General features: G+C 38.1%; 2 protein-coding genes across 4 annotated transcripts in view; one reads left to right on the top strand and one right to left on the bottom strand.

Moving 5' to 3' along the window:
* The window catches only part of rtn2a (reticulon 2a), a 36,856-nt gene that overhangs the window by 5,392 nt on the left and 4,694 nt on the right, over window positions 1-26,770 (bottom strand). The window contains exons 1-5 of one of the 3 annotated variants that reach the window (XM_082181219.1): window positions 11,202-11,337; window positions 9,020-9,073; window positions 8,388-8,870; window positions 7,667-7,852; window positions 2,332-2,539 (exon numbers count right to left, since the gene is read on the bottom strand). In XM_082181219.1, the coding sequence (XP_082037345.1) occupies window positions 2,332-2,539; window positions 7,667-7,852; window positions 8,388-8,870; window positions 9,020-9,073; window positions 11,202-11,232 (962 nt within the window). In that variant the 5' untranslated portion in view covers window positions 11,233-11,337. Of the gene's footprint in view, window positions 1-2,331; window positions 2,540-5,435; window positions 5,583-7,666; window positions 7,853-8,387; window positions 8,871-9,019; window positions 9,074-11,201; window positions 11,338-26,770 lie in introns of those variants that run through there. The other 2 variants (XM_082181220.1, XM_082181221.1) reach the window with 2 other exon arrangements.
* ppm1na (protein phosphatase, Mg2+/Mn2+ dependent, 1Na (putative)) lies at window positions 20,375-25,893 on the top strand. The gene is made up of 6 exons (XM_082179614.1): window positions 20,375-21,081; window positions 22,209-22,780; window positions 24,494-24,611; window positions 24,758-24,872; window positions 25,285-25,348; window positions 25,517-25,893. Exons 1-6 carry the CDS (start codon window positions 20,679-20,681, stop codon window positions 25,544-25,546), a joined length of 1,302 nt encoding a protein of 433 aa, XP_082035740.1. The 5' UTR covers window positions 20,375-20,678; the 3' UTR covers window positions 25,547-25,893.

Raw genomic sequence — 26,770 nt, 5'->3', positions numbered from 1 at the left:
GGGAACACATTCTGTTGAAGTAAGTTGCACCTTCATGTCTACTAACTAACTACTAGACAGTAGAGTATTAATAGAGTATTAGTAGACTGGTAGGCTTAGAATAAGTTGACATGTTGTTGCAAAGTTTCTTATAGTCAATAGAATGTCTGTTGGAGGAGAATCACAATAAAGAGTTAGCAGATATTAAGCAGACACTACTAATACTCTAATGATAGTTAGTTGACATGCAGTTGCAGAGTTACTTATAATCAACAGAATTTTCAAAAGTGACCATCAAAATAAAGTGAAACCATTTTGTCTTCTAATGATGTCTAATAATGAACACACGCATCACAGAAAAATACTGTCATTTTTTTCTGAAACTCAGAAATATTTCCACCACCGTGCAATTTCCATCACATTTCATATACTGTGTTTAATATAGTATTGTGTGGTGGTAATTACCTTTTATACATTTTGTAATAAAATGTATTTTTTCCATTCTAAGGCTAATCTCATAGCTAGCATTCTAAATATCCTAAATATATACAATTAGATAATATTTTGAACAAAATTACAACTTGATCACAAGTGACATGCAATCAAAAAAAATCTAAATGTCTCTTCTTTTTACTGGTAAAGTAAACTAGTATATTAGTATATTTTACTTTTTTTTTATCAGTAGGGAGCAATCTTAAAATTTCAACCCAGTTACCATAATTCTATATATCGCTTTTCAAATAATCAAATATTAGCATTAAACTCTTTTCCTAATAATAAGCACCTAATTTTTAAAAGTAATGCGTTACAATCTTGCATTACTCCCTAAAAAGTAACTAATTGCGTTACTTAGTTACTTTTTATGGAAAGTAATGTTGCGTTACTTTTTCTAACCTGGGCTGGACTTGCTGGTTTGTTTTTTAATAACAAGAAAAAAAAGTTATATTTTTGGCAAATGTAAAAGCCCATTCACACCAAAAGTGAAATGAATAAGTCTCAGGCTGAAGGAAATGCAAATTCACGCGTGTACAGTAGAGGGCGCAGCTCAAATAAACCTTTCAGCTGTGCTGCCATTTAGGATTGCAGAAGAAGAGGACGCAGGAGAAGAAAGTTCAACACTCTTCAGCAATAAAACAAAACACCACACGCGATTTGGCAAAGGCTGCGATTATTTTATGCGCAGCTTGTCAGTGCAGCACGGCTGATTGGTAGTAAATGCTGCTCCATCTGAACGCCAGGGGGCGCTCTCACGCAGACACGCCAAATATACCCCGCATAATAACTTCAAGGAAATCCCTATCGGGCATCATCGCTGTAGCTGAATAAACAGAAGATTGAAATGCTTTAATTTGATTAAACATGACTAATAAACACACGACTGCCTTATTCTGTGTAAGAAGGCACATCATCTCACTGAAGGATGCTCAACTGTCGTTATGAAGTGAGTTTGGAGTAAAAGCAGGTTAATAAATGTTGTCTTTTGTTGGACAAGAGGCTCATAAATGTTTCTCATGTTTGGAAAGATGTTTGAAGTGACTCAAACTCACAGTGCTTTTAGATGGAGCAGCATTTACGACCCGTAGATCAATGACAAACTGCACATGACAAATAATCGCAGCATTTGCGATTTCAAAATCGCGATAAGCCAAATCGGTTTAAGTACGATTACATGGAAATTGCGATTAATCGTGCAGCCCTAATTTTGAGGAATACTGAATCTGATTGGATGAGTAATAACATGCTCACATTTAGTCTAGAACTACAATAAGCATTATGTTTACACGGCGCACACGATGCCTCTGCCTCCTACTCCTGATATCTCAACAAGGGACAGGAGAGCTGTCAGTCAATACATGGGAAAACAAAGTAGCTTGCATTACTTATTTGAAAAATAATCTCAGATATTGTGTTGTAAATTTAAAAGTAATGCATTACTTCACTAGTTATTTGAAAAAAGTAATCCGATTACGTACTGTAACTCACGTTACTTGTAATGCGTTTACCCCCCCAACACTAAAGGCTTGTAATGTCAAATTAAACTAGACTGTCAACCCTGTAACTTTTCAAAAGGCACTGTTAAACTCCATCATATTACACAATATTGTTTTAGCTTGAGAATGCACATCACTTGAAGATAGTCCTTGCTTGATATAATGTTTAAATAAAGAAAATCATCTTGCCAAAATGGAAAGGGCACTGGTATAGATGACCCCCCCCCACATAATACTGTACTACAACCAAATGCGCAGTTCATGGTCCATTTGCACTAAGGTGAGGACATGTTCCAAAAATATCTGGAATCAAGTAAATTAAAACCTGGAGAAGACTGAAGAGGTGAGAGAAGAGACTCACTGGAAGGGGTGTACTCCATCGCCCAGCTGGAGCACATGCAGCAGTTTGTAGTAGATTCTGACTGAGATGGTGAAGCAGATGATGGCCAGGGAGAGAGTGGACACCACAGTGATGATGCTCAGCTGGAACAGAGCCAGTAGTCCCACCACCAGCCCTGTGAACATCATCCCTGTCCGCTCCATATCCTTCCAGTAGATCAGGTCCATTACTACATGGAGGTAGAAAAAAGTTTGGGGTATAAAACTACAAGTCTAGACTACAAAGGGTTTCCTAAAGTCTGTGGTTGACAAACAAAAGCAGATTAAACTAGATTTGAGTGGATACTAGGGTGCTGTGGGTGGTTTCTTAAATATCATACGTCTCTATGACATTTTACTCCTCCGGTGTTCTCGAGATACTCCAATGTACGCCTTCAATGTCACATAGAAACATAATAGCATGCCTCTCCTCAACAAGCCACATGATTAGAGGTAACGTTCACATCTGAATCACAAACAATGTGGGATGTGTCAAAGATTACTTCTTAGGATTGGGGTTTTGTGAGCACCTCTAATAAAAAGCATGAGAAGCTTAATGTGATTTACCCAAGTAGAACATGTTTTTGGATCAACATCCTTGTTGGTCCTAGAACATTCAGATCAACCAATTAGATCTTAAGGTTAGGCTTAATGCTTATCAACCTGTCATTTAGGGTTAGGTTAGGGATAGGGCCTTGAGTGGATGATAGAGATCAAAGGATGCTGTCCCAAAAGCACGTCTTAGTTTGGCAAATTATGTCCTCGGCTCATCCACTTTTTCAGCAAGCATGGTTCAATAAGTATTGTTCCCATTGGAACAATACAAAGTTTTCCTTTCCATAATCCTTGAACCAAATCTACCAGCTACAATGTGAATCACAAAATTACAAACATTGGTTTGAAGAATTTTTTTGGGTGGAAATCGGACAAAAAGACAATGACAAAGGTAATTAACACAGCTCTAATCGGGGAAAGAACTACAACAAATAGGTTTTTACCAAATTAAAAACAATGGATAAATATAAAACAATTGTTTAAAAAAAATTGGATGTGTAAATAGAAACGATAAATTAATCTTATTGGAAAATATGCATATGGAGTGCTTATGGGAGTGGAGTGTTAAACTGTTGTTTTGGAGTGATTAGCCAATATTTTTCACCAGGAATTGCAATGTTGATTATACATGATTATTTAAAAAATGCATTGAAATAATGTAGGCTGATTGCTTCAACAAAAGTATATTCCACCGATTAACATTTTGGCTCACAGTAGGACTGTCTTTAATGTTTTATAAGTTATCATAAAAAATTGTTTAAAAAAATTCCCCTATGGAGAAAATGAATGGAATTTTTACTTCCTGAACCCAATTGTTGCACTCTATAAGACATATGGATGGAGACAAACCTTTGCATAACAGAATCTTATATTTTCAAGTATAAAGTCCACAGATTAAGTATATAATAAATAAAGTTATTAATAAATGGACAGATATAAGGCAGGACATGGAGTGACACGGTAGTGTGGTAAGCAGCTTTTTATAGGCTAAATTCTTGCGTAATGATTTGCGAGATTAGATTAACTACAGTAGCTCCTCCCAAACCTTTGTTTAGAACTCTATTTTTTAAACAAATGCCGAAACAGAATGTTACAAAGATGAATATCAATACAGTTATGCTTTGCAAGCACTGTAAGGATGCAATGTAGATAAATGTGAATCAAAACTTATTGTAAGAAAGGATAGAAATGCCAAGGCTAAATGAGTGGGTGGGTAGGTTTAAGTTATTGATGACATGGAGACAAACTGCAAGGAGTCTTTTGGGCTGACCTTGTCTATTTTTAGTCAGTGTAGGAAGGAAGAGAAAGTAAGAATTTAAAGTGGTCTCTTAGAGCACCTGCTGACAACACTCAACTTGTATCCCATTGCCAATAGTCTCAGGGCTTCAAGAACCGCACAAAGTAAAGGTTTTACTTGTTAATCGATCACTTCTCAGTGTTAAAAAGTCAGTTTGGGAAAACTCTCTTAAGAGACTCGTATAAGCAAAACAACAGCTCAAAGGCTAATACTTTGGCTAATCCATTCAGAATTACATCAGTGCTAATACCATTCATGTCTGTCGTGCGACTCTGAATGGTGGACCTAGCAGCAGGTGGATGGACTATTTATAACATCAACGTAATGTGTAAGAAGCCCCTAGTTTTAGACACAACTGTCTATTGTTATGCCAGGTGGCCAAACTGACTTATTTGACGTGGTTAGCTTTAGCAAGTTTGTCAGCTCAGGCTGGCCGTCTGTAAACAAACGCAAAACTAATGACATTCTAAACTACTTTCTAAAAAAGGAGCACATTGTGTACTTTCAGACTGAATTAAATATATATTTTCTAAATCTCAGTAATGTTAGCAACAAAAGCATGTTTATAAACGCTGGTCATACTCATTATTGCTAAATCGCGACCCAGACACAGTGATAAGTATGATCCTGAAGGGTTTTTTTTTTTTTTTTTTGGTGGTAATGACTATCTGACTACATTAGTGAAATAATTGATTTTAGTTGAAGAAAGCAGCAGTTATGTAGGAAAATAATTTGCTTTCAATGGTAAAGGTTTAGCAGTCATTTTTCAAAATATTTGACTAGCTAAAGCTGCAATTGGCTAATCAGGATCAAGTATAGGGTTAGAGTTAGTAAATCAAAACTGATAACACCCACCTATCATAGATTAATACCATCATGCCCATCAAATTCATACTGTACATGCATAAAACACACATCCACACACAACCTATGTAACGTTACAGTATGAACAAATACAAAAGTACTCCATTTTCATTCATTCTCCATCTTGTACACAAACACACAACTTTTAATATCATGAAATGCCACACATATCTCTTGGTCACATAATCAAAAACCCTAAAAACAAACTCGACTGAAATTACAGCACATGATTAAACTTCTAACTCTTTGCTATGTGGTTCAGACAGGAATAAAAGTTCATCCATGTCTCTGTGCACTCAGATTAAATTATTCTTATGTTGACAGTCATATTCTGAAAGCGCCAGTTGTGTGTATATTTCCTGGTCCCTCACCTTTACTGGTCATTTTGGAGTCTTCATGGGCCGATCCCTCTCTGGCCTGTGTCTATGTCCCTGATCTTCTCTGAAACCCCCTCAAGCTGTTTTTGGATGGGCCTGCGCTGTCAGCAGCCCCACTGGCCCAACGGCCCAAAAATAAACCTGCACAATTGTGCCCGCCCCATTAAAGAAGACAGAGGCAGTTAGACTGACATAGTGGGAGGATACAAATACACTAGCTCACAAATACACTGTACATACTGTACATCTACCTGAGATAAGTTTAGACTAATTAACGATGTACAGTAATACCACTGTAAATCTATAATATACACTCAACAAGTAACATTACTAGACTTTATGCATCCTACAACCACTTTTATGAAAAAGACAAATCATAATTAAGCAATGTACAAAACATTTTTCTATTAGAATAGACAATTATGGATATTAGACTCCGTCTATATATAATATGTAATATGATTCTTTGTTCTATCCTCATTTTCCTTCCCCCTTTCCACATTTTCATTGGCTTATTGGTTAAGCAACATCTACAACAGGATGCTTATCAGAAAGTTTTTTAGGCTTATAATGGATTAAGTGGTTAAAAAAATTATTCTAAGTTTGGAAGTGTGAACTTACTGATTTAAGCACAAAAGGTTTTACACACTTGTTTTAACATGCAAATATGTTTATATGGACAAAAAACTATGAGAGAAATTTTACAAAATATTTGGTGTTACATTTTTTGGAAGGTTTTTGGAATGAGGGTGAGATTTTATTTATTTATTGAAATACAAAGTTTCTCTAGAGGGCACAAGCTGGTCCTTAACTCTACTTGCAATAATATCTTCCTCTATAGGGCACAGCTGATTGGTTCCTGCTGTATCAGTAGCCAATGATCTCACTGCTCAACCTTCAAATACTTGGTCAGCATTTGCCTTAGCAGTGCACCGCGCTTTCAGAAACCCTCCACCTTCCCCAGCACCACCTGTATAGATCTGCTACTGGTAATTCATGTATGCTATATTGTAGAGCAGCACCTCTTACTTGCTCACAGCAGTGTGTCGTGTGTGTATTGGCAGTAGCAAGTCCCGTACTTGCTCTGCAGCAGCAGAAGAAAAACCAACAACAGCAGCAGCGAAGCAGATCTATTCCAAGACCAAACATATTAACATCATCATATCCATTACTATCCCCCTCAGAAAGTTTTCATGGCAGAACTATCTCATTTTTCCCCCAGTAAAAATTCCTAAAATCTTTGATACATTTGAGAAACAATACTGCAATTAGATATATTTTTATTCCATATACTGTATCCTTAATATAAAAGTGTTTTTACGTCTTTGCTGCTTGTGTTTACTTTCTTTAAACTTAAAGAAGTTAGAAAGTCTGTGTTCCAATGCAGAAACTAAAATATATATATATGCTTCTTTTTTTTCTTTTTTTTTTAACTTCAGGTCTTCTATTTTCTTTTTATGATTCATTTATTATTTTCTTTGTATATAACTTCATACTTTCTCTCTGTTGTACAGTATGTTTTGTTTTGTGTAATAAATATATATTTTTTGCAGTGTACACGTATGTAGTTAATTTGAGATTCATTGTTTTGATAAATATATCTATTGTGCAGTTTATATGTTTTTAATGTTTCTGCTATGCAGCTCAGCTCTGCTTATGCATTATACTGTAACATGCTATTGACATTGTGAATATGAAGATCTGTTGTTCTGCATGACAATTTCATGAATACTGTCTGTAATATCCGTTTTGGTTACAAATGGCTACTTAGAGTCAATATACTTCACTACACAACAGCACATGAGAATCCATTTTGCCACCACCCTTCTAACCGCCATGCGGAAAAGCACATGCCAACCATAATGGTTCTGAGCGGTATAGCACATACAGACAGCATGACTCTGCTTTTCTGGTCTGTGTGGAATAATGAAGATGGACTGGCCAGGAATCCACTCAGTAGCATCAGCCCATTATAGTAGCAGCCCCTGGAGTGTGTTACCATGGAGATGGAAATTGTATTCCCCAATAAAACACGAGCATTTGTATTCATATGTGGGAAGCCTGCGCTTCTTGTGAACAAGAGAAACCATATCCCTACTAGGATCTGTTTTACATATTGACTAATGAAGTGCTGTCAGAAAACTACCAGGCTCTAAAGAATATGACAATTAAAGCAGTCTTGGAGAGCAGATAATTGATTATAGAAGTAGGAAGTGATGCCTAACCTGCTATCTGGATGCGAATTGTTGGCCCCTCTGATAAGTTGAGAGCAGAGCACCACTGCTTACAGATCTGTTCTTCCTGAGTGTTATGTCCAATGGCAGGAGGCGTCGTATGAGATGGGTCCACCATCTGCAGGGTGGCTGTGGTTTCCGTGGCAACAGAAGGGTCTGACCCATGAAGTTGTGGTACTGCCGAAATAATCCACAATTAATCACCATGAGATTATATGTGTGACACACTGATCCATTGCAAAAGGTCAATAAAAATGTTTTCTACATATTGTTTTATGCTTATACCATTGTAAATAATTTGTAATGTAATATTATATATATATATAACAAGGACGCTAAAGACTGTAGCTGCTAGCGTCAGTCGCTAGCGTGCCTCTTGTGGCCAGGGAAGTGAGGTTTACATGCACAGCTCTTACTGGTCTACGTTACACTCAACCGATAAACCTCACTCCCATCCGGGTCACGGCACCAAATATAACCGGCTTCCTTGACCCGCTCCGAGCAGGATTCGAACCGTAGTCTCCAGCATGGGAGGTGAGCACGCTGACAAAAATGCTAAAGTCCGCAGTTATTAGCGTCAGTCGCTAACGCACCTCTTGAGGCCAGGGGCGTGAGGTTTACACACATAACTCTTAATGACCTACGTCCGTTACATACACATGCAAAAACACGTTTGTTGTTATTTGCACACAATGGTAATTTTTATGAGCACCTGGTATTTGCTCATTTTGATGACTGCATGTTTCGTTGTGTGTTTGGATGCCTGAGATCTCCTCCGTTGTTTCCCATGTCCCTGTGTCTTTATCCTGAAACTCCTCCACTCTGTGACTCTGTGGCTCTAGTGTCCACGTCAGGCTCTCCTCCTCCACGTCTCCCTCCCCAGTCAAGAAGTCATGAGGGTCCCACTCCACAGCAGGGGAGTCTGGAAGTACCTGGGTCTCCAGAGTATCCGTGCGGTGCAGTGAACCACGGCTACCCCTCCCCCCAGTCCTGCGGCGCCCCGAGTCTCTCCGCGATGAGCCATCGCTCTCGGAGAAGGCAATGTAGGAGAAGGTGAGCTCAAAGGAGTTCTGACGCGGCGTTCCCCATACGGATGAGCCGCTGAGACATGCGTCATCATCCTCGAGGCCTTCTTCGTCGTCTGACCATTCCCTGGCTGTCTGCAGTTCTGGGAAGTCAGATTCCTCATTTCCACCTGAGCAAAAATGGTGCAAGTTTACTACTGCGTATACAATAGCCTCAAGGGTTATCAGGGGCTATAACATATGTGGATATCAGGAAAACATGCAAAGATAACTAAAGCACTCATTTAATTTAAATATATACTGTATATGAAAATATTACCATCTGAGCAGGAAGGAGTGGAGTCAGGTGTTGAGTTCACTGTTCCGAATTCCTCTGAAACGATAAAGCAATATATGATGCTCAATTAAAAGGGGCTATATGTAAAAATGTTCATGTATTAATCACTTTTTTATTGCCAATGTGTGAACAACTTGTAACAAAACTTAAAATCCGAGACCTAGGTTGTCTATGAAAGCCAGTAGACAGATTTTTTTGTGAAGGATTCGGGACGTTTTTGCCGGGAAAATCAAAATGTTAAGTTTACGCGCGCTCTCGAGAGCTTCTCTTACGTTCTATGAAACGAATGCTTACAATGTCCAGGATAATACCAAACGAGCTATTCTGTGCTGTAATTTCAATGTGTTCTGCAAAGAAAAGGGATTAATTTGAAATATAGTCTCACATAGCCAGATCTATAGTCTATATTGTCTCAAATTTTGGCCTATAATAATCAAACTATCATAACAGTGTAATTTTAGTTACCTCATCAGTCGACATGATGCCGGTGAACTGCAGAGCTGGTCCAAACATATCAACATCGCTATGATTAATTGCTTTATTATTCTGATATTTTCTCACCGCTGTCATTTCTGTTGTGTGTTTATTTTTGTTATTGACATGGAAGTGCAGCGCGCAGCACATTTTAACATCTAAACATCGCTCTCAGCAGCGTGGACTGCGTCTGGATATTGCTGCAAAGGTATTGCCAAAGTCTTTTTACTTCTAAACAAAGAACGAAAAAGAACGAGCTGTCTGGGTGAGTAAGAAGTTGCTGGCTGCAGTTCACTTAACGGCCACCGGTGTCGCTAATAATAAGGTTTTCTGTATTCTATATAAAGGCAATCACTTGTCATGTTTTGTCCCATTTAAAAAGATATATATATATATATATATATATAGCTAGCGTAAGGTAGCTAGCGTAAGGTACTTTCGCAGAAAAAAAAGGAATTTAGAAAAATACTGTCCCATAGTATTGATAGAAAACCATCATCACATCACTATACATCCACGTCACTAATATGAGCCGGGAACGGTTTGTAATCTTTCTTACCATGCTGAACCGTGCTCAACCTATAGGCTAGTATGTAAACTAGATATAGACGGCACAAGCAAATATGCGCATTTTGCTTATTATTTTCTAATTATTTTTTTTATTATTCCGTTTCTGTATTGTTTCTTACTTGAATTGCACTGTTAAATACAGGCCAAAGCAAATTATGTTCACTTTAAATGTTGGTCTGACAGACCTTTCCTTTAATTGGGCAGTTGTTGCAGAGAATATACTGCAAAGTGAACCAGGCTTAGCCAGCTCATGTCCATTTGAATATTATGGACATCCATAAAAGAGATCTGTGATAAAAGCCTCTGAGCTTCCATTTCACATTGGGATGAATGAAACAAACCAAGCAACAGAGCTTTGTTCAGATCTTGAAGTGAGAGGTTTCCTTTGTCAGCTCCCTTCTTGACATATTATACAAAAATAAGTGTTGCATTTGATGCCTGGTCTATAAAAAAACATATGCTTAGTATCATATTAAATATATGTAATACTTGGTTATGATGCTTATATTGTAGAGCCATTAAAAATCATTATTGAGTCAAAGTATATTTTTAAAATTTCAATTTGTGATCATTTATCTTCTTAGCTTTGGTTATAGTTAACCATAATATTGTATTTTTGTTTAACAAATTTTAGAACATTCATCAATTCCCTTCACATATCCCCATCAAAATGAATACATTTATGACAATCTATTAATATTGATAAAAAATACAAACATTTTCAGTGTAACTACAATATAATTTGCTGTAATCACAGTATTTGTTGTTTACACGCACATACTGTAATACAAATTAGACAAAAACAACCCAATTGTAACAATTGTTACACCAAATTTTGCCAGATTATTACTAACAACAACAATATTCCATTTTCCCCCCATTGTTCATCCCTCAAAAGCATTTGTAAACAGCACAAGTCTCATGCAGATGCTGCGCACACATGCACAGAGCTAGTGCACACTGCAACATCAGCAGAATCCAACAAAACACACAGGTGAATGAGTGCTAAAGCCAACACACAACACAAGATGATGCATCAGACACAAAGCAAGAGAATATGAACAGCTACAGACCGTACGGAGAGAAATATACAGACAAAGGGAATAAAAGAAGGACTCACTGCAGTGGGAGAACCCTAAAACCTGACCCATGCTCCATCAAGGCACCGCTGGGCCCATCCAGTCTGGAGTCCCCTCTCTCCTCTGCTGAATCGCTCCTCTTTTCAGCTCCCTCACGCTCCCTTAGTGCACTGCTGTTTGCTTTCTCTCACCCTCCCTTCTCTTCATCGCACGGCCCCTCCCAAGTTTACTCGCTCTCTCATTCTCTGCTGCAGCCAATAGAGGGTAGATGAAGAGACCTGACTCAGAATGCCACAATGAGTGTGTGTGTGTGTGTGTGTGTGTGTGTTGTCAGTATGAGTGCATCCATGTGTGTATAGCTCATCACTGCCATCTCAGATCAACATCATCTTTATTTCCATCTGCTTGAATTTAACAAGGATGAACATGTTGCTCCCTTAAAATAACCCCATGATTTTTATTTAATTTTAATTAGCACCTTTTAAGATTAATTACTTAAGAGATTTAACAGGACAGTAGAGAGATGACAGGAAACGGGGTGGGAGAGAGACGGGGGATGGGATCGGGAAAGGTCCACGGGCCGGGACTCGAACTCGGGCCGCCCGAGCGCAAAGGCGCTACATGTCGGCGCACTGACCACGAGTTCATTTTAAATAAATAACATTTTAATTCATTCAATTATATTAAATAAAGAATACATTTGAATACATTTTATTTTACATTTTTTAAATAAAAAAAATTTGTAATAAATAAACACCCCTCTCACACCTTCATGTTTGCAGGTTGGTGCAATGGACCAGAAATCAACTTTACAAATATGACATTAATTTACAAATATAATGCAATGATGATTAAACATTAAGTTATCCAATAGTGTTCTACGTGGAGTATAAAAGCAGTAACATAGACCTTTATATCTCTTGTAAACGTATAAGGTCTTCAGTGTTTCACTATAAGCCTTCATTTACAACTATAATGTAGCGTTTGTGTTCACTGCCTTCAGCAGAGCCAAAGCCTCATGAGTTGTGGACAGGACTAGACATTAAAGGGTGGTATAATGCTCTTTTCACAAGATGTAAAATATGTCTTTGATGTCCCCAGAGTGTGTATGTGAAGTTTTAGCTCAAATACTCCACAGATATTTGTATATAGCATGTTAAATTTGTCACTTTTTGAGGGTGAGCAAAAACGCAGTGTTTTGTGTCTGTTCCTTTAAATGCAAATGAGCTGCTCGCGGCACAGAGGGCGGAGATACAACAGCTTGTGTCATTTTACCTCACATGCACTGAACATTTAAAAAACTTTTAGGTTCAATGTCAGATAATGTCAACGGAGTCAATGACGGAGAGACTCAAGAAGAAGTGACGTAGAATGCAACAGGACATTTCTGAATGGTTAGTTGATGAATTTATGTAGCTTATGTGTAGTTATCTTCTAGTCATTGATTAGCATTTTCTGTCTTGATAATCTATAAATCGTGTTCAGGGGGCGGGGTTTATGTCAATTTTAGGGTTAGTGATGTCACTAATCCGGGAGGAATGTCCTGTAGTCTCTACCAGCCATTAGTTGTAGTCCTTAAAAAGCTATTTCTTTAAAAGAAAATATCTCCCTTTGCTTTAAACTTTGAGCGTTGTAACTTTGCAGATGTTGTTTATGCTCAGACAGCAACATTACACACTAACTAAAGTTAGAAAAGTGAAATCATAATCAACCACCCCTTTAACTTTTTTTGCTCACCAGGCGCTGTCACTATTGGTTGTTACTAGCCACATTTCACTGGCCACAGTTTTGACATTTATACCATGGGGGAAAACTGCCATATAGATATTTTTAATAATATCTCATAACTTGGCAGCAGGTATATTAGGCTGCTGTCACTTTAAGACCTGACGCACAGATTCATTATACTGTTACAGATGCTTTTTCTTTCACAACTATTTACGTTCACTTAAAACATAACTGAGTGTGTTAACTTGAATACTCGCCAAGACCGGCATTTTGACATTATTTGAGTATATGACTGCTTAAGCAGAGCAATCCCACGTCGAAATTCAAGCCCTGTCACACCAACAATATTCACCCGGAGCAAATGAAACGAGTGAGTGAAGGGAGGCGGGTTTGTGTGTCCCTTGCTGTTGGAGAAATTAGAGAGCGAGAAAGTGCAGCTGGTATCGTGAATCTATTCTGTTGAAAATTAGTATTGGAAGATATGTCAGTATCGACATGTATCGAAAAATCTATATTTTTGACAACACAACATTGCACTTAGTTTATTATTTCAAATGCCTTTTTAAAAGATTACAAATGAAAAATGTATATAATATATAAAATTCAACCTGTACTGCCATAGTGGTTAGTAAGAGTGAGTTACTGCGCTACACGCCTATGCTGATATCCACCTGCATTTGGCGGGTCGGCGGGTGTTAATGTCAAGCTCTGGGGCCTCATGTACAAAGACTTACGTTGAATTCATACTAAAACATTGCGTACGGACAAAGCTGTAAATGTGCGTTGTGTGCAAATGTGCAGATTTATGAATCTCTGCGTACGAAGGATCCCACGCATATTCTCTTTGTACATCCCAATTAACGTAAAATTGAGCGCACATGCACGAGCACAACGCCCCACCCAGTCTCTTCCCTTAATTAAATCAATTTAAATATGGTAATAAGTCCACTTTGGCAAAAGAAAGCAGTAAAAAAACGTCTAAAGCAAGCGGCAAGAAACGAAACTTTACAGAAAGTGAATTGGAGGTGCTACTATTGGAGGTAGAAACGAGAAAAAATATTTTATTTGGAACTTTGTCCTCCGGAATTAATACAACAACAAAAAATATGAGTGGGAGAGTCAAGCCCTGAAAGGGCGAAGGCCCTATTGTTTCCGGAAGGATTTTTATAATTTTTTTTGCCTTTTTGTCATTTTTGGGGCCCTTAACCTGCTCAAAAACTCTTGAAATTTTGCACACACGTCAGAACCTGCGGACTGAAGCTGGTACCCGGGCGTGGCAGGGGGGCTCGACAGCGCCCCCTGGAATGGGGTTTGAAAACTTGGTCCATAAATCAAACACGCTTGCATGTAATAATATGAAACTCAGTACATATATAGATCTCATCGGGCCGAACAACTTTCGTGCTCTAAGTTTTACAAAAGCCCAGCAGGAAGTCGGTTATTATACGTTGTTTGGAAAATGCATACAATGGAATGTGAAATACTCCTCCTAGGGAATTCATCCGATCGCCACCAAACTCGGTGTGAATGAAGTCAAGACACCGAGGATGAATTCTTGCGAACGGATTTTTGATATCTCGAACGGTTTGGCCGTGGCGAGGAAACGAATTTATGGCGAATAATGGGACACAGGAAGTGTGTTATAACTTCTGCATACATTAACTGATCTTGATGAAACTTCCGCAGTGTGTTCGTTGTAAGAGGCCGATCAGATGGGTGTGACTATTATGAGTCAAAGTTATAGCGCCACCAACTGGCTGCAGGAAGTTTGTCACTTTCAAAATGCTTTGAAATCACTCTCTTATTTTTACCCGATTTGCTTCAAACTTTGTGTATTATGTAGACCCACAGCAGATGTAGACCTGTGAAAGGATTATTGATATCTTAGATACTGTTGCCATGGCAACGCATTGAACTTTAATATAATTTTTTGATACTTTTGAGACTCTTTGCATGCTTGAAATTGCATGAAACTCGACAGACACATCACATTTATTAGCCAGTAGACATGTGCAAAGTTTCAGAAACGGGCGTGGTGGAATGGACTCAGTAGCGCCACCTTTTGACCAAAGTGGGGGGTTAGATTCATCTACAGCAACAAAACTTGGTACGTATATTGTTCTCATCAAGCCGGACAACTTTCCAATTTACAGTCATTAGCACAGACCAACATGAAGTCAGATATTTTGGTTTGAATGTGGATTTTTCTGGAGAATTTTCTCTCCCTCTCTCTCTCTCTCTCTCTGTGTGTGTGAGGAGGGGGGAGGATCACAATAGATCACATGTATGTAACTATTGTGAGTCAAAGTTATAGCGCCACCAACTGGCAGCAGGAAGTGTGTCACTTTCTAAATGCTTTTGACAAAAGTGAGGGGGTTCATTTTATGTACAGTCACAAAAATCAGTACGCATATTGGTCTCATCGAGCTGGACAATTTTCTAATTTACAGTAATTAGCTCCGAGCAACAGGAAGTCAGATATTTTGGTTTGAATGTGGATTTCTTTGCAACATCAGCCTCTGAAGTTTTACCCACTCCTCTTAAGTGGTTTATTTTATTCCCACCAAACTTTTTCAACATGATGAAAATACATTAAAGATGCTAAATTGTAAACAGATAATAAATATCTCAAACGGTTTTGCTATGGCGAGGGATTAAAGTAATGTCAAAAAAGGAAACACTAAAAGCCTCCTATCTTCTAAACATTTTATTATACACCAATTATTTCTATATAAAATTATACAAATATCAGAACTAAACCCATTTTATTCTTTTTTTTCAATTTAATAATTGTTTAAGTTTAAAAACATCCAGAATGTTTTTTTCAGGGATGTGATTTTTCCGGATTAATCCGGAATTCCGGATTTTCCGACCTGAAAATGTGACCTACGTGAATCATGCAGATCTGTAAAAAAAAAAAGCAATTTAAAGCAGTTTCAACTGTTTCGACTGTTAACGCAATTAACGCAGCATCTGTTATTTTTTGTCATCCTTTGGCTAGTGTTACATGATCCCGCTCTTATTCATGCGAATGCTTTAAACCAATGCGCGACAAGTCAAAAGAGAGCGCGCTGCCTGTGAATGCCCTGACTGAAAGACGCGCGCCAGTATCATGCGCATGCACAGACCGCGCGCCAGAATACAGTTCTCTTTCGCGCTTGAACGAACAATAACACACACAATAATGCCAAAATGTCGTTTGTCGAGTATCTTCATGACATAAGAGCAGTCTTAAGATTGACATAAAGAGTTGTGACTCGTGAGAAAATGAGGCGCGTGTGAGATCCGCGTATCTGTCAACAGCGGCTGCTCTTAAAGGACCAGCATCCAATAATACTCTTGTCAGTAAAGTCGATCAAAGAACAGAGAAAATTACTCACTGCTCTTGACTAAAGAACTTGTGTAGCTTTAATAAGGATTAGTCTATATATATAATTTATAATTTATGCAGCGCAGACTGTTTGATTTATCCAATTTCTGTATATGTCCTACCTGTTAGACAGGAAGGGCACAGGTAAATATGACATTTATTCTGGGTTTATGTGAGGATTGTTTGTATATTCAGTATATTTTCCTGCTTTTTTGTCCTTAGCCAATCACATGCCTGTTTTTTAGTCCAAAAAATAAATAAATTATGTCATTCATAGTGCTATACTGCCCTCTTGTGTTCAAAGTCAGGTAGGCCTATTGTATCGATATAAAAATATACTAGGTATGTGACGGTGACGAATATTTTACCACCGGTTAATCAACGTGTGACACCGCTGGGGGCTTTTGAATTGCTAGCTTAAAAACGAAAGTAAAATATGTTCGTCCGCACTGACATGGATAATGGTGCAGAGCGAGCGTTTTCAATGAATTCCTAGGAATGAACTAAAAAACGTTCGCTCTTCTCTGCCTGTTCCTCGCCGTGGACGCACACCATATATATATGGAGGGTGTAACTAAAGGCACCAGGGTGGCGGTGCCACCGGCTTGGGCCCGCAATCGCTGCTCGCAGCTATATTTATTATTATTATTATTATTATAATAATAATCTTATTATTATTATTGTTATTATAATAATAATAATATTATATATATATATATATATATATATATAATTTTATATTAATTAATATTTAATATTTTTTGTAATATTATATTATATTATATTATATTATATATTATTTTATTTATAGACTAAGGATTGTATCAATTTGCATTTGCTTTTATATGTTCTTACTTAATTGCATAATTGATAGAATATTCCCATAAGGCTCGTGTGACAATATATGTCAATTATTTGATAAATTGCAAATTAATTGCAATGCTTCCCACAGGTGGTGGTGCGATAGACTTGTAGAACAATTCGTTGTGTAATGTTTGCAACTTCACTTCATTGCCTGTAAGAGTCGCCAACGGACAAAAACAATGAGAAACGTACGTACGCCAGACATTAAATTGGCGTGGAGGAACGCACATTCTCGCGTTAATTTCACTGTTAGTACATCCGACCGTGAGCGTGAAAGCTGGCGTACGCAAAGTTTTTGTACGTACGCAAGATCGATACATGAGGCCCCTGGTTGCGGGGTCCTTTAGGCAAATGAGAAATGCTCATGTGGCCTATCAGCTACTGAAAATAAACAGTAGTTCTGTACAGCAGCCCACACAGGTTCAGATACAAACAAATCAATGCAAATCCAACTAAAATGAAAGGCTTTTTATGATCTACTGTTTTTGTTTTGTTTTTTTAAGCATTTATTTAGTTTTGTTTTTTATAATTTAAAAATAGGCCATGATTCTCAGTCGGAGAAGGGTGGCTTGCCCACTTCAGGTTGGTGGAGAGTTCCTGCATCTTGGGGTCTTGTTCACGACTGAGGGAAGGATGAAACGGGAGATTGACAGCCGGATCGGTGTAGCTTCTGCAGTAACGCGGTCGATGCAAGGCGAAGCTCTCAATTTACCGGTCGATCTACGTTCCTACTCTCACCTATGGTTATGAACTGTGCGTCATGACCGAAAGGACAAGATCCCGGACACAGGCGGCCGAAATGAGCTTTGTCCGCAGGGTGGCCGGGCGATCTCTTAGAGATAGGGTGAGGAGCTCGGTCACTCGGGAGGAGCTCAGAGTAGAGCCGCTGCTCCTCCACATCGAGAGGGGCCAGCTGAAGTGGCCCGGGCATCTGTTCCGGATGCCTCCTGGACGCCTTCCCGGGAAAGTGTTCCGGGCGCGTCCAACCGGGAGGAGACCCCAGGGAAGACCTAGGACAGCTGGAGGGATTATGTCTCCTGGCTGGCCTGGGAATGCCTCGGTGTCCCCCGGAAGAGCTGGAGGAAGTGTCTAGGGAAAGGGAAGTCTGGGTGTCTCTGCTTAGACTGCTGCCCCCGCGACCCGGCCCCGGATAAGCGGAAGAAGATGTTTGTATGTAATTTTAATATTATTTAACATAACTGTATTTTAAAACAAAACGTTCATTTTTGTATTCTTTTAATAATTATTTATTATGTTATAATTATTTTAAAATATATATATCATATTTATCTGTGGAGATAAGGGCTCGTTGTCAATCAAAAGGGGAATCAAAAGCCCAATTAAATATGTGTTTTCTTTAGCAGTGGCTTTGTATGTTTGTTTCAATGTTTGTTTGTGAATTTGAGCTTTTAAGGTGTCAAAAACAAGACTTGACAAGGAAGTGACATAACTGAGGGTTACAGTAAGAACACTGGTGATAATGAATGGGAAACGGGTGTGTTTAAAAGTCCAGAGAGGTGCTTCTGGGTAATGGTGTAAGGGTGGATTGGTGAGAGTGTGACAGAGTTGGAAAATGTAAAGTTGGTCAAAAACGTACACTTACACTAGCCTGGCTAACGTCAGACCTCTTTCTCATTGAGACGTGGTCTGGGAACCATATGTTAATTTTCTCGTATTTGAGGCATGGTTTACGAATGCCCAGAGCCGTTTATTGGGCGCTACAAATGTCTATCAAATGCGCCTGTACGTAGCTCATAGCCAATCGTTTTAATTATACCAGATGACGTATGTAGAGTGACAGAAATTTGACGATGAAGAAGACGATGGCTGAAGAAGACTAAACTACTTAGAACACTATCTAAGGCTGCATCGAAAGGTAACTTCGCGTCTGATGCCATGTTGGATCCATAGATATAAACAAACTGCTTCGGTGTGTCGCATGGACGTCGTCATCGTCTTGCTGCTCCCTCCCCGTTCTGTGATTGGTTCCCTTTTTGAGGGGAAAATCTGGTCCATGGTGTCCAGGCTGCCTAGCAGCGTGAATAAAATCGCGCTGCACGCAAGGCAGCAAGGGGAAACCCAGGCTACACTTACACACAAACTGACCACCAACCGCAACTTTCAGACACCATATTGTGGGATATCAAAGGCGACGAAGGATACATCTATGCTGCCTTCAAAAAGTCGATCAGATGAAGGGATCTCAGAAGACAGGAAGTAAAGCTAATATTGGTGCCTTGATGTCTTCCTACCTTGGAATGCATCCTCTGAACACAGCATTTTTAAGCTTAACAGCTAAGACTTTAAACAACACGTTATAAGACGCAACCAACAAATGCCTTCCGCTGTCATGGGAAATCCCGCTAACTGTAAGATATCACTTTCCTCTGCAGACATTTTAAGTGATTTAAAAAAGAATTATGAATATAAGATTGACCTGAAGAATTTCAAGTAATAATAAGCTTCAATGAAGCTTCCGTGCCTATGACCTAATCACAACCATATAGTGCCATATCACACTCTTACTCGTGTGACGTTGCATGGGGAATTTCTGAAGAAGTGGACGTGCCTGTTATCTAATTGTAGTTATGCAGGTTTTAATGTCAGGATCATGCAATGCCCTTGCTCACTTTAATCCCTCATTGTAAATGAATGGCTCAAATCCAAATGTCACACATCTACGCTCCTTAAATACAGGTAATCTGTAAGCCTTCTAAGAATAGGCTTTCCAAAGGAGGCCAGTTCCTACTGCTCATAAGGAGAATTACCTTACTAACCAGCTATGTAATCATTCAGACTGCCATTTTATTATTTCAAACAATTTATAGCAGTGTTTACTTGCAGTTGATTAGGAGTGTTTGTGACAACGTGCGGTTGTCATTGGCAGTTAGGCAATTAGCACATCAAAATGATATCTAAAATATTTTACACCGGGATAAACTCATGGTTTACAAAGAGGTGCGAAAAGTTGAACGACTAAGTGATTACATTATGTAAGAGGGCAACACCATCATACTTTGTATGAACAGGTTGTCCAGTATATGCAAATTGCAATATATTCCATATACACACTATTAAAAAAAACCATTCAATAAACTGAACATCAGCCAGGAATGCTAATTTCCAATATTGTATGTGAAAATCAAACTCATCCTGATTGGATGCTCATTATAAAACACTGCAGTTCATCTATGGACGCAAACTAATCCAGGCACATTACGCAGTAAGGATTACATGACAGCATACAGACGACAGATGAAGGGAAATAAAGAACACGGTGTGGTGTCTGAGGATGAGTGAACATAAATAGATTAGCCAATAAGAACTGGGCTAGAGAAGAAACACAGCTTGGTAAAAGTGATAAACACACCCAGAATTCATAAGACTTGTCATTTGAGTATTTAGGACACCAAACGAATTAACACAACTCGGTTGTCCAGCAATTTTCCCTCCTCTTTTGGCTCCAACTCAACGAGAGGCACTGGATCAGCTTCGGAAGACCAGGAAGAGGAGTTTGAGGAACAGTAGGAGACTAAAGCGGAGAATTCGGGTCGCCATGAGAACTGCCAGGCGGGCCAGCACCATGGAGGTGCCCTCATTTCTGAGGCAGTTAGTCAAGGAAACCGAGAAGATGGTAACCTTCTTCTTCAAGGGTGGGCGACGGGAGTCGGGAGCTGATGATGACTACTTTGAGAATGAAGAGGACATAGGTAGACCCTACCTAGAAAGGCCCATTTTGGCGAAAGATATGGAAGAAGGGGGTTCGAAATGGGGCATTAACTACGCCATGGCCAGTATGCAGGGCTGGCGTGCCCAGATGGAGGATTCCCACACTTGCATGCCAGAGATGACCGAGGCCTTGCCAGAATGGAGCTATTTTGCCGTGTTCGATGGACATGCGGGGAGAATGGTGGCTCAGTACTGCTCCAAACACCTGCTGGATTTTATTCTCGACACAGGTACTCACCGATTTAAGTATTACTGTCTGGAAGATAAGGGATGAAATTTGTACATGCAAAGAGTTAGTGCTGATGTGCTTTCTTTCAAAGACAAAAACGTAACTGCCACCACAATATAGGAATTTGCCTGATGACTTTCCAGCTGTTGTTGATGTTTATTTGCTTAGCCATATCTACGGTGTTCTAGAGGGTGCATGTTAATTAATATTCATAGTTACTCTATTCATAGTAACTAAGAATAAATAAAGTGTAACCAATATTATTTTTTATTATACGTAAAACGTGAAAAATCTGCCAGTGCAGTAAGACCAAATACAAAGATACTGTCTCTGAAAACAAGCCTTAATACACGCAGTGTTAAGAAAATGTATGAGCAATCTTAATAGTGATGCTTACAGTAGCTAATTGAATAGCCATTTTTGTATTTTCAGCATGATAAATGTTATTATGATATTAATACTGGGTGAATATATTTTTTTCTGAGAGAAATACAAAAATACAAAATAGTACTTCTTATGAAGAGGCTTAGTTTTCTTCTAAAGCAAGTTTTGTGGGTTTTTCCAATGATAAAAACTTTTTCTTTTTTTTTTTACATTAAAGCATCTTATTTATTTCAATGGAGCATATCAAACAAAAAATTAAAACAGTGCAAATCATCTTAACATGGAACATTTTGGCCAGTTAATAGGCCAATCCAATATATATTGGATCACACAAACTAATGTAAGGTTTTACAAGCAGAGATCGGATAGAAAAGTTCAAAGAAAGATTGAGAAAAAGTATATACATTTAATAATAAGTTGTGTGTTTACATAACAAATAATTTGATTCTTTTGAATGATAAAAATAGTCAACTTAATAGATCGTTTTTTAGACAAAGTTTTACACATATTTAGGCCTATATTTGTATCCTTCACAGTATAAATGAGTTGGTGTGTGTGTGTGTATTTATTATATTTTTGGAATATTTTAAATATTGAAAAATTTAATATTTTTATTAAAGAAATGTAACAATTTTTTCCGATTGTCACAAGCTTTGCTCAAGTAGGGTAAAAGGCACTGGGCAAATAGAAAGACCTTGTTTAGATATTCCTGTGCTTGACCCTGTTCTATGATTGTATAATCAGGCTGTGTGTCGGTGGACGTGGATGTAGAACATGTCAAAGATGGCATCAGAGATGGCTTCCTTGGCATCGACCGCCACATGCACACCCAGATCCGCAATGAGAACTGGGACAACAGTGGATCTACAGCAACCGCTGTCATGATATCTCCACGAAACATCTACTTCATCAACTGCGGCGATTCCCGGACCTTCCTTTGCCGTAACAGCCAGGTGGTCTTCTACACGGAGGACCACAAACCCTTCAACCCACGTGAGAAAGAGCGCATCCAGAACGCCGGCGGCTCCGTCACCCTGCAGCGCATCAACGGTTCACTGGCCGTGTCCCGCGCCCTTGGCGACTTTGACTTTAAGGAGGTTGAATGGAGGACTCAGACTGAACAGCTGGTGTCGCCTGAACCAGAGGTGTACGAGCTGGAGCGAACGCCAGAAGATGAGTTCCTGGTAGTGGCATGTGATGGTGTCTGGGACGCCATCAGTAATGAGGAGCTGTGTGCGTTTGTGCGCAACCGCCTGCAGGTCTACGATGATCTGAGGGAGATCTGCTCTCAGGTCATTGACCTCTGCCTCTATAAGGTTGGTATCAGCACTGACAGAATCTCATTGGGTTGCCTAAGGGCCAAATTTCAAGTTCCAGTCAGATTGCCTGATGTCCTAGTGTTAGGGTGCACGTTTTTATTTTTAGCAATGTACCAGCATACTAATGGATGTTCAGAGGAAGTTCGCAATTGGATAGGAAAACATTTCAAATAATAGTAAGCTTCATTGTTGATCAAATTAGAATGGATTGAAAATACACTCTTAAAAACAAAGGTTCCTTTTTGGCATTGATGTTCCACGAAGAACTTTCCATTACACAAAAGGTTCTTTATAGTGAAAATAATGGTTCTTTGGAGTTTTTAAAAGGGATGGTTCGCCCCAAAATGAAGTTGTTCCAAATCTGCATGAATTTCTTTCTTCTGCTGAACAAAAAAGATGTTTTGAAGAATATTGGTAACCAAACAGTTGATGAGCCCCATTGACTTCCATAGTATTTTTAAATGGTTTTCAAAATCAATGTCAACTGTTTGGTTACATATGAAGAGTTCAGATGCAAAAGCCTCTAAGTGCCGTCTGAAATTTTCTATGCAAATTACCTATTAATTGTCATTTAAGTGAAATTACTGAACTTAAATATACAAGCTTTATAAAAATGATCATTCTAGAAGAAAATTTCAGACGGCACTTAGAGGCTTTTGCATCTGAACTCTTCATATATTCTTCAAAATATCTTAATATCTTCTTTTGTTTTCTGCAGAAGACAGACATTCATACAGGTCTGGAACAACTTGAGGGTGAGTAAATGATAACTGAATTAAAATTTATTGGGTGAACTATCCCTTTAAATGTTTTAAGAACTTTTCACTGAAAGGTTCTTTGGCAAACCAAAAGGGTCTTCTAAAAACTTATTTTTGAAGCTTTATTTTTAAGAGTAATGTTCAGTTGTATCTCGCAAATAAAAACTGTAATTGTTTTAATCAGTGATCATTGATTTCAGATTTACCTGCCTCTAAATGTACCCTAAAAACAACACAGACTGTAATTGGTTGCTTTAAATGTTTCTCGAGTGGGTGATTCTGGGTGAGAATAATGTACACTGGTCAACTTTAAAGTAAACTGGACTTTATGTCAATAGTCAAAAGTCTGGTTCTGTGAAACCAATCAGATGCAACATAAAACGAAGCACTCAACCAAAATATATCTCACATTATGAGAATCACTGCATCAATATACTTAATATGCTAGTCATTAGCCCATGACGTCAATAACTCTGAAGAGTACGTCAATAAGTCTGATGTCAAGTCAATGTTGAATTGCAAGAAATACTGTCACCTTCTAAAACATTTAACTAGTTTAGGACAGCTTTGTTATTTAAAATGATTGAAGGCACTAGGGTTATGTAATATTATATAATGAGATGTCGCATGTTGAGGCGAGGAAGGTTACACACAGATTCAGCTTGACCTGTTCTATTAAGATACTGTTCTTTAAATAGAATGATTACAAGGAAGACAAGAAGAGAGCGAGAGAGGATTACGAGTGACTCAGACTTCAGGTTAAGGGATATTCAGGGTTACAAACCAGCTGCTTGATTTATAACTAACATTAGCTGTCTGTGAACATTTATATGCATTGCATTATGTGCATTTATGTGTATTAGTGTGTTATAGTATTATTGATCTACTCTAATATAATTTTTATATTATATTATAAGTGTTTTAAATTCTTAAATGTCTTTGCATCTTGCAGGGAAGTTTAGACAACATGAGCATTATCATCATCTGCTTCGACGGCGCCCCCAAGGTGACACCAGAGGCACTGCAACAGGAGGCAGAGCTAGAGCAGCTCATTGAGCAAAAAGTGGCAGGTAATTTGACCAAATCATTTGATGTAAAAGGTTTTTTGCCCTATATAAATAAGAGGCAATTATACATATTAGATTAGATGAAATAGCCATCTTAATAAAAGTCAAACCTTTTTATATAAAAGTGTATTTTCTCTCACATTACCTAGAGATCATTACTGTGATCAGATCTAAAGATCAGGAACCTGACCTGCTATATGTGATGAAATTCCTGGCATCTGAAGGTATTCCCGGCCTCCCACCAGGTGGAGGAATCTCATGCAAGTGAGTATTACTGGACAGTAATATATGATATTAGGCCTACTATACACTTAAAAAAAATATTTAAAAAATTTTCTGAATGAAAAAAAATGAATGTGTATTTAAATTGGGTCATTTATGTGAAATTATTTTAGAAGTTGTTAACATTTTCCCCATTGTTAAACTAGAAAAGTGGATTCAGACATGCCCAACGTGCACTTTCGCCATGCGCTTTAGACCATGCGCACCTTAAAATAGGGCTGTTAAGTCATTTAGCTTCTTAGGTAAATGTTTGATTTAAGAAAGTTTAGATATTTTAATAGAAAACAAGTCAAAAATTCTAAGCAAGAAAATCTTTTTTTGCAATGTAGGAGAGATACGTGTGTGTTTCTGTTTCTCAATCTCTGTTTTTTTGCCTTTTTTTTCTATATTGCAGGAGAGATTGCATAATTGCCGCATATCAGAAATATGCATCAGCCTTTAGACCTCTTGACCCAATGGTATGTGTTTGAAATGCGTACATATGTTTTAGCCGTACTAAATAAACTATTAATTCTCCAACATTTTATTTGATATGATTTTAGGTGTCTAAATATAAAGGGTTAATGTTCATTTTACAACCATCAATAAAAACTCTGATATTCTCAAATACTCTTTCATCCTTTAAGGATATTCCCGGTTCTGATGACTCCACCTAGTGGCCGTTACCATGAAGATGGAATCAAGCCTTGAATCTCTGTAGATGTAATAATTCATGCGAGGACGATATTTGTGTGCCACCTGCTTTACAGAGGTCAAACTGTTTAGCCAAACTGTTCCTTTTTTAAATCAATGTTGTATATTGTACACACTGAAACAGAAACAGGAAGAAGAGGTGTATATATCAAATACTTTCATAAAAGGGGCTTTCGTACCAGAGGAACGTTTTCATAACTATTGCCGGAAAATTACCCTAGGGAAAAATTTAGTTCTTGGGGGACCCTGGTGGCTAGTTTCTATATCGGAGTCAAAACGACCCAGTGCAAAAGCCCATAAAGGAAAAGCACTTAACAATGACACCATGGAAAGGTTCTAGTGAAAAATATAAAGATTTCACTTTTTTTAAAGGTGAAGTGTAATTTATATGGCTCTCACACCACCAAAGACAATGGTGATTTTAAACAAGGTAATTAAACACTTCCCTCATTGCCATTGGTCAAACAAATAGATTTCCCCGCCCTAAAATTACGCCATTGGTTGAACCACTGTTGTCGCGTAAGACTATTAAACAAGTCAGCATGAAACGGAAGTTGCAACCATCTATTCTTCCCTATTGTGACGTATATCCAGGCTTAAAGCAACTAAAGCGGCTTCTCACATATGAAAAACGATGTAGGCCGGGCCTTGATGTTGTCTTGATGATTGGATCGTTAGATCATTATAGTTTGATATTGCAAGAGCACATGACTTAAGAATAATGTGCACAGATGAATCATTAATAATAAACACTTAAGCACTCCATAATGTGGCTTTAAAATGCCACAGAAATAAAATATAAAATAATAAATAAAATAATTGTCTATCCACTACCATTTAAAAATACACAAATCATCTTTTAATAAATATACTATGTTACTTTTTTTAAATCTACAAATAAATCATTTTATGTAACACTGCAGTTGTAGGTTGTTTCACGATTAACTTCACAATTGACATAATATATACAAACATATGTAAGATACTTCAATGTATAATTGTATTATAAATATTTTTTCATGTATTTGTTTATGGATGTTAAGCTCTGTACTTACAGAGAACATGGACTTACATTACCGAACTTGTACACAGCAGTAAAACTAACATCTGTAAAACTTTATAAAGGGTACTTGAACTATAAATTCAATGGTCTCATTTTATTTTTATGAAAGTGCACCTCGGTCATT

The sequence above is a fragment of the Leuciscus leuciscus genome, assembly GCF_965113295.1.
Source record: "Leuciscus leuciscus genome assembly, chromosome: 9".
NCBI lineage: Eukaryota > Metazoa > Chordata > Actinopteri > Cypriniformes > Leuciscidae > Leuciscus > Leuciscus leuciscus.
The sequence above is the reverse complement of the archived record's forward strand: the minus strand, read 5'-3'. Positions and strand labels throughout refer to the sequence as shown.

What these genes read in the sequence shown, in the direction of transcription:
- ppm1na (XM_082179614.1), top strand. Translation starts at nt 20,679, where the DNA reads ATGAGAACTGCCAGGCGGGCCAGCACCATGGAGGTGCCCTCATTTCTG. An exon ending in TTGACCTCTGCCTCTATAAG is followed by an intron (nt 22,781 to 24,493) that starts GTTGGTATCAGC and finishes TGCATCTTGCAG; the next exon opens with GGAAGTTTAGACAACATGAG. An exon ending in CATTGAGCAAAAAGTGGCAG is followed by an intron (nt 24,612 to 24,757) that starts GTAATTTGACCA and finishes CACATTACCTAG; the next exon opens with AGATCATTACTGTGATCAGA.